Source organism: Nanorana parkeri, unplaced genomic scaffold (assembly GCF_000935625.1).
Source record: "Nanorana parkeri isolate BGI_ZX_2015 unplaced genomic scaffold, ASM93562v1 scaffold129, whole genome shotgun sequence".
NCBI classification, from domain to species: Eukaryota; Metazoa; Chordata; class Amphibia; order Anura; family Dicroglossidae; genus Nanorana; species Nanorana parkeri.
In genome coordinates, this window is record NW_017306397.1 from 1928769 (window position 1) to 1937882 (window position 9114).

General features: G+C 39.3%; 1 protein-coding gene across 1 annotated transcript in view; it reads left to right on the forward strand.

The window, feature by feature from the left end:
- Positions 1 to 9114, forward strand: part of PHC3 (polyhomeotic homolog 3) — a 67409-nt gene that overhangs the window by 41814 nt on the left and 16481 nt on the right. Inside the window, exons 8-11 of the mRNA XM_018553764.1 lie at positions 2356 to 3230; positions 4984 to 5140; positions 6023 to 6267; positions 6603 to 6762. Of these exons, the coding sequence (XP_018409266.1) occupies positions 2356 to 3230; positions 4984 to 5140; positions 6023 to 6267; positions 6603 to 6762 (1437 nt within the window). The remainder of the gene's footprint in view (positions 1 to 2355; positions 3231 to 4983; positions 5141 to 6022; positions 6268 to 6602; positions 6763 to 9114) is intronic.

The following is a 9114-nucleotide window of genomic DNA, read 5'->3' on the forward strand; positions in this document are numbered from 1 at the left end:
CACCACTACTTCGGTCATCCTCTTGCTCTATGCTGCACTCTCTAACTCACATTTTCAATCTTTCCCTCTCTACTGGCATCTTTCCTTCCCCTCTAAAACATGCTGTGGTCACCCCAATACCCAAAAAACCCTCACTGGACCCTACCAACCTCAATAATCTCAGACCTATCTGCTTACTCCCATTCACCTCCAAACTACTAGAACGCCTTATCTACAACCGTCTGAGTCACCACTTTGCTAATAACAACTTTCTGGACCCTTTACAGCTTGACTTTCGCCCCCTACACTCCACTGAAACCGCCCTCCTAAAACTCACTAATGACTTACAAACAGCTAAAAACAATGGCCACTACTCCTTACTCTTGCTATTAGACCTTCAATAGCTTATAGCTGGGCTGCAGGAGCCCAGAACTGACAGCCCATATATTTGTTTCTGTGTTTTCTACCAAAGAATGTGTTATTTAGACAGCTATGTATGTGATAAAAGCACTCCTGCTAGTCAGGAAGATCACTCTGCTTCTACTTGGTTTAGGGCTGCTCCTTCCTGGGTCAGCTCATAATGACTAGACAGAGGTAATGATGCTGATTTACTGTCCAATTAGAAGGCAGAGAACTAGCATAGGAAGCCAAATTGCTGAACTAGGAAGAATTGTTTTATTAGGTGTCACCTGTTATTTGTCAGGTGACACATGGCTATTTATTATGGAAATCACAAAGGTGGCTGCACAGTATTTCAAATAATTTGGCAGTTACAACAGTATACATAGGGGGAATTTATCAAAACTGGAGCAGACAAAATGTAGAGCAGATTTGCACTGCAGCCAATCAGCTTCTGTGTCTCATTTTCAAATCTTACCTAGGCAAACTGTAGAGAGATGCTGATTGGTTGCCATGGGCAGCTGTTTTCAGATTCTGTTTGCTCCAGTTTTGATAAATTCCCCCCACACATGTTTATTCTTATTGTTCCTATGTGAGTTATTTTGTGTCTTCTTACTGGAAGTATTTAACCACTTCATGCGGGATCACGTAAATAAGTGGTTATACCTCAAAACACGGCTGCTCCTGCAGCCATGTTCTTTGTATCGTTTTAAACAGCGGGTAATTGCTGTTTATGTTCAAATGATCAGGCGTCTGCACAGGTGCCATATCATTTGTACATTTGCAGTGATGCGTGTCCCTCCGCCCACTCCGCTGGGACTGGCACAGTGGGTCTCCCGTGACAGATCGGCGGAGAGATCAGTGGCTACATCACTTCCTGCGTCACTGTGCACATTCTCCAGCTCTTAGTGCCAGGAGAAGAAGCTGGTGAAACAGATCTCTGCTTCATCCGCTTCTTTGGGGTCCCTAGGTGGGATTAGGGGTCTGAAGGACCCCTGATGTCTCCATGAAGAGGACCTGTTGCATCCTATTTGCTATAACAGGGGGATTATTAATAATACAGTTGAGTGTCAAATAAATGTAAAAAAATTAAAGTTACATATAACAAAAATAAAAACGCAAAACAAAAATTGTATAAAGTCCCCCACCCCCCACATGTATCCACATACAACACAAACATACGTCGGATGTGCCTATGTTCAAAAACATGTTACATATCGCCGCAAATGTCCGAATGAGAGCAATAATTCTAGGGCCATCAATCACTGATAACACTAAACTGATAAGCAGTAAAAAAAAACTTTGGGTATTGTAGTTTTTTGCGGTTTCACGGGCAAACGCAATTTTAGGGCTTGACATGTTTGGTATCTATTTACTCGGCGTGACCCAATTTTAGCAATAAATTGTGTATTATATTCTGTTTCTGTGCACTAAATTTAATTTTAGTGTATATTATCCTAAAAAAACCGGGTTGGATAAACATTTGCACAAATACCATGCAACATAAAAGATTGCAACTAGCATTTTTGTTATTCTACAGGGCCTCTGCTTTCAGCTTTCAGAACATATATAATTGTTTGGGGGTTTTAAGCTGTTTTCTAGCCAAAAATTCAGATTTTATCACGTGTGTGCAAATAGTAAGACATTGCTCCAGGCAGCACGGGTTAATTATGCTTTTGTCATGTTTGTGTTGGCAACAGTCACATTAGTAGTTATAGACAAAAAGTACTTCAGTAGTAGTAGTCAGTAGTAACTTGAGTTTAGCCCTCAGGTAAGGCATGAGTATCTCAAGAATGTTTTGTTTTGTAATTAGGAATGTTTAGTATGAAAATATTAAAAACATGTTTTCCAAACTTTAAAACTTAAAAAGCACATAAAAGTACATTTGAGGGCTATCATTTAGTTAAAATGTTTAGACAGTAAGGCTTTTCTGTCCTCTTTATAAAAAATATGTATTTTTTTGTTTTTGTTTTGCAGTATCATATTCTTCAGTCCAGCACCATTCTCTAACTAAGCACCCAACAATCCAGCTACACACAGATCCACCGAAACTACCACATCATCAAATGATATTGCAACAGCAGCAGCAGATACAGCATCGACATCAGATTCAGACCATTACATTACATAACCCAATGTTAGAGTCTTCAGCATCCCAGCACTGTGTACCAATGCATAGCCCAGCATTTCTACCACTTCCGAGCAGTGCTCAATCACATCATAGTACACCTGTACCAACTCCACCTCCTCCATCACCCACTCTGTCACATTGTGCCCAGCAGTCCGTGGTAGTGTCTCCTCCACCAGCACATTCCCCTTGTCAGTCGCCCACTATCATTATCCACCCACAGGCCCATATTCAGCCACAGCCACCACTTCTTGTACAGCCATCTCTCCCATCTAGAGAAAATTCACATCTAATACAGACCACACTGCATTCAACACCACCAATGGTTTTTCCAACCCATCCTCCATCTGCAGTAACACCAGGAAGCCAGCCTGGATCATCACATCAACAATCTGTAACAGTATCTGGGCAGCCATTGATGTCACCCATAGCACCAACCAGTCAACCATCGATCCGTACTCTTCCTCCGTCAACAACAGCATCTCCTAATTTACCTACGTCTTCTTCCCATTTCCAAGCCTTGCCACTGCAATCAATGCAGGCAATATCTGTGCAGCCTGAGATATTGACCCCAGGTCAAGTTTTAGTGCAGAATGCTTTGCTCAATGAAGAAGAGCTTCCTGCAGCAGAAGCACTTGTTCAGCTGCCATTCCAGAGACTTCCTCCACCGCAAACTGTTGCAGTCAATCTCCACATACCACCAGCACAAGTGGAGCCACCAGTGGTAAGCTTCCAGTGTGAAAACAATTTATATGCTGCAGTCCCATTTACACAACAGTTTTAGTTTTTCTGTGTCCTTCCCCAAATAGCATAGTTGATCCTGCCAGGAAACAATGTATTTTTCCACTTCCTAATACGAGGTGACCGTGCTGATCATTTTGCAGTGAAATTGCACAGCAACATAGTCACTCTGTGAACAAGTGGATAGTCTTAGATGGACATGTAGTTTTACTTTACTTTAGTAAGCAACAAACAGATTAAAGACCAACATTAGAAAACACTATTTAAGCAATTAAAACTTGTTTTTTTAGGAATAAAAGATTTAAGCCATATAAATTAAACACAACCACTGTAAGCACCACAGTATTATATGGCATGTACCAACCCCTGTAACTGTCACTTGTGCTGGACAGCTTGATCTGCATTATACTGTATATATTATAAAAAAAGACAGGCAAAATGAGAACAAAACTAATAAATGTACTAAATAATATTATTACAGGTATCTACAGTTCCCAGAATACAAATTGTTCACTATAGTGGGCATTTAAGTGTTATTTGAAGACACTTAACAAAAGTGGGCTGCTGATTGAAGTAAATCAGTGCAGCATGGTTTCTATTTTTGGGTGCCAACAAATAGTAACATGTAAAGGAAAGGTGATGCTTCTTTGTATTGCATCATTGTTCGTTAATGGAAAGCTGGAACATTGCCTAGCAGATAGACATGCATATACAGGTGAAACTCAAATAATTATAATATCGTGCAAAGTTCATTTATTTCACTAATGCAACTTAAAAGGTGAAACTAATATATGAGATAGACTCATTACATACAAAGCAAGATAGTTCAAGCCGTGATTTGTCATAATTGTGATGATTATGGCTTACAGCTCATGAAAACCCCAAGAACCCCAAATCCACAACCTCAAAAAAGTAGATTATTACATGCAATCAATAAAACAAGGATTGTACATAGAACAATATCGGACCTCTGAAAAGTACAAGCATGCATATGTACTCAGTACTTGGCTTGGGCCCCTTTTGCAGCACTTACTGCAATTACTTTTGCACGATATTCTAATTATTCGAGTTTCACCTGTATATAGATTGCTAAATTTTTTCACAGGTAAAAACATGCTACATGAAGTAGATAGTTATCTCTCAATAGATTTTACATTTAGAAAACTAGATTAATGAGATGATTTATTCTAATTATTATGCCAGTTTCCAGTCAAACAGGAAATATAAAGAATTATATCTGAATCTACACTGGTTCAGAAAACGACTCTACGTTCAGAATACATAATATATTTGAATGCAAAAAAAGCACAGACCTGCTGAGACCAGTATTCGTTACAGTGGATGCAAATCTTCCTTGCTTCCTTAAGACAGAATAAGGAATATATAGAATATTGGCTGTCTGGATTGGACCTCTTGAATTCCATAGTGTTATTCAAATATGTATGCTTTGTGTGCCCTATTTCTACAGGGAGAATTGTGGACAGACATTGATTTCATAATAATGGGCATGTTTGATTTGCTGCACTGTAACAGAGGAAACCAAACATCAGAATTAATGGGGTTGATTTAGTTGATGGAAGTCACTTAATTCACTAAACCAAGAGGAAACTTCCCCTGCAAAGTGCAAATTCCCTTGCAAAGTGAACAGCTTTTTTTCCTGTAGTAGGTCAACCCTGATGCATTAGTAGATTGGATACCCTAGTATTTTTAATAACTTGGCCCACTGTTTCATATAGGTTTACCACATGGAAAATATGTGCTCAGAGGAAGTACCAGTGGTGCAGCAAGACTATGTTCGTGTCATTACACAGACCTCCACACCTCCAACACTTTCTCCTCCTGCACTTCCTGTAGGCAGCGGAGAGGAGCTTCCTGTAGATCATATCTTGCAAGGTAAGAGTGTAAAAATGTTGTGTCTTGAGTGGTGTGGTTTGTGCTTGCATATCTAGAAATCAGATGATTTAGGTTGTTGCTCACATTTACACAATATATTAGTGTAAATAAGAAATAGACTAAAGTAAGAAAACATAACTGTGCATTGGAAGGTTATGTCTGTGAAGGTTCTCATTCATCCAGGCCATGGTATATATGTAAAAAAATAAGTCAAGGCAACTGGACTTGCTGTTTTTTTCTTGAAGACTTTTCACTGGTCATGAAAAGCTGGTCAGATGACCAGTGAAACGTCTTCAAGAAAAATACAGCAAGTCCAGTTACTTTTACTTATTTTTTTTACAGATATTGGAAGGTGGAGTCATGGAAAGTAAACTGCCTTTTTGGAATGAGGTTTTTCAGTTTATTACTTTAGTTACTCACATTTCTCTTGTTCCCCTGATCTAGCATTGTCATTTTTTAGAGTAGAAATTGAATCCTGACCATATGAGACGCAGACCTTTCTTACACATACATTGATAGGGGCTAGGCTCTCTACGAACTTGTGTTTGCCATTGCACACTGCAAATTGAACAAATTCCAGAAAAACTGGAATTGTTGGGCATCAGATAATAGTTGTACTGCCTCAGTATAACTCATCAAGAGTTCCCTCTGCTCGGTTTCTCCTTCTTCTGAGTTTTCTTTTTATCTTCCTTCGAATTAATATATGAATACATTTGGGGGCGCAGATAGTGTCTGTATACAGTATGTGTGTACATATTCTCTTATACAAGAGATGTTTCTAAAAAGAACTGACCATATAATTGTGCAAGTCTATGTGCTGTGAAAAACGAATTAAATATACAAGAGTTATCATGCAAGCTTGATTTTTGTTATGATTTTTAGGTCTCCCAAGCGTGGTATCTTCAGTGAGTGCCTCGGTTATTAAGTCACCTTTAGACTCTTCCTATGCCTCCATACCAGCACCTCCTCTTCTTTTACCAGCTGCTACTACAAGGAGCAATAGTACACAGAAGCCTAACAGCATTCCTGGTCTGGAAAACAAGGTTCCCCAAGCCATAGTGAAACCTCAGATCCTAACTCATGTCATTGAGGGATTTGTCATTCAGGAAGGCCTTGAACCATTTCCTGTAAGTATGGCCATGTGTTAGCCTTTACAAACACCTTACAGCAGCTAGAGGTGCATAAAGCCATCTTCCATTAATAACAGTATAGAGTACAAATAAAAGAAGTACTGTATGAAAAAAACTGTTTTCTTTACTCACCTTTAAACAACTATGTTTTGCTGCAAGGCTCAAAAACAGTCCATTTCTGTGGTGTACTGCTTTCCATATAGTTTTTGTGTTTGAAATACTGACTAAATACTTAACTGAATTGTCATTTCATTGCACATACAGTATATTGGCAATTTTAGCCATAATGTTCTGTAAATGTGGTTAGAACTTTTTTTTACTGATTTTTGTAGGTAAATCGGTCTTCCCTCATGGTGAAGGAACCTGCCAAAGGGCAGCTGCCAATGGATGAACAGATAATGAACATGGCTGATATGGAGACTGACATTCAGAGCACAGCTAAACTTCCAGACAACTCTACAGACACAGAGCTGGATGATCTGACTGCTGAGGGTTAGTGAGTTCAATATGTTTTTTGTTTGAGCATTTATTTAATTTTTTATTTTAGGTTTTTTTAATCACAAGGGGGTTTACCAACCAATGATATAGCCAAAGCTCAGCTGAAGGAATATGGATACGGGTACATTTTCAAGCTGAACTCCAGGCAAACTGCTAAATATACAGTTGAAATTTAGATACACAAACTGCTTGAACTGCTAAAAGATGTGTAATTGCTTTCATTCTGGAGTTTGCCATTAAAACAGAAATTAGAAAATTGGAGACTGGCAGTTTCTGTGCGCAGCCATGATTTCTTTAACCAGTTTTTCATGTTTTTTGCTACAAGATTTCTCTGCATAAGAGCAGTACCCACAAAGGTGGTGTCAAAGAAATAGGTCATACAAAGGAATTGTTGGCCACATTTTTTTTTTCCTCACTGTTTATACTGTTCAATGGAAAGGATGAGTCTGATTTTCCTATTTCTGATATCTCACTAGATGTGGGTTTGAAGAAGCACCACTAACCTCATGATAGGTTACTCTTGCACAAAGTTGCATAATAGTCATAAAAAGGTCCTCTGTCATGAGTTACTTTATGTTCCTTTACTGCTTTCCTGGGGCTGTAAAACGTCTTGCTGCATAATACAGTTCCAGGATGGCCCTAGCACAATTATGTGTTATAGATACTCATTCAGATATAGAGGTAACTCCGGCTCATGACCTGACTAGGGCCTTCAAATATCTCTCTTAGCAACCAGGACATTTCAGAATAGCTAATCCTAAAGGATAAAGAGCTGAGTGCTCTAAAGCATTGCCGCAGACATCAGGATGAAACTAAAGTAACACTTTTGTCTCTCCTCGCAGTCATTTAAAAGACAATAGACAATAAATAAAGTCCAAGTCATAAATAGAAATAAGAATTACATGGCTAATGGTTTTTTGTCATTTGTTTCCCATATTGATGTTGTATTCATTCATCTACTTGTAGGTAGATATTTTTCTTTTAATTGAATTGTTGATTGTTTGGGGCAGTATTGTTGGTTTTTGTCCATTAGTTAGGTGATATCCCTAATCTCAATCTCAATGGTATACCCCCAAACAGAAGTCTCAAATCCATCGCCCAGGAACAAAGTGCTCCCAACCAGAAGATGTTAAAGTGGACCCCCATCTGCCTGAGGTGCAGGCAGGTGGGGGTCCTAATTTAGGTGGCCGGAGACTGCCAGATGACCCCGCTCGGAGCGCAGCACACCGGAGCAGCAGTGGTCAGGCGAGAGGAGTTCCAGGTGGGGTTCTAATTTAGCTGGCAGGCACCTCTAAGCCAGCTAAATTAGGACCCCACCTGGAGCTCCTCCCAGTGGAGCAGCGCTGCCGCTGACTCGTCCACAGTCCCGGGGTTACAAACAAGATAGGGACTGTAGGTTTGTTCTTAAGTTGAATTTGTATGTAAGTTGTAACAGGTAGCATAGGGAAATTCCTGTAATATACATACAGTATTATAACCCAAAAAGGCGGGCACTCCTCGTCAGCACAAGCGCGGTAGCATTACAACTACCCTGCTGTACAGTAATAGGCTCTGTTTGTAAGTAGGAGTCGGATGTATGTAACTCAGGACTGCCTGTACATATGTTTATTTTACTTACAATTACAGTTTTTACACTTCCTGGTCCTCTTAGGCATTAGTAAAGTAATCCATGTCTAAGAGATGCATCCTGGGAAGGTTACATTACAGTGCATTACTGGGAAATCTTATCTGTAAATTGCAAACTCTTGCGAGATCTCAGGGAAAGGCATTTTCCTCCTCTGAGATGATGTGAATGGCCACATGTGCCAGTGTTCCAGGAAGTAAAGGGAGACAGATCAATCTTCGCTTATTAAAATAAGTCACTGTGAGAATAATGGGATGAGAAGAAAGATAAGGTATGCAGCGAAAAAAAAGCCGTCAATTATCTATAAGTATCTGTTTGTAGATTGTCATTACTAGACATCTCTACAGGTGTCTTTGTTGAAATGTTAAATATAAGGGTAAAGTTCCTCTTTAAAACATTTGGTCTATTAACTTTACTTTTATGACAGATCCACATGCTCTGGATTCTCTGTAAGCATCATAGGAGGAAGGCAGGCCTTTTTTTAAAGCCAAGACCTGATAGTTGCTGATAATTAATCATCCAAATGGCCCCAAAGATGAGCCTCTGAAAATACAGTCCAGTAACTTTTAGGAGCTTCCATCTTCTTCTGTTTGACAGCAGATCACTACTTTTCAATCTTTGCTCACAGTCTTATTTTTATCGAGTGCTCCTCAGTGTATGGCTTCTAGTTGTAGCAATTTGTTTGCTGGGTCGTTTAAGTGTTAAATTCTCTTTTTTGTTTT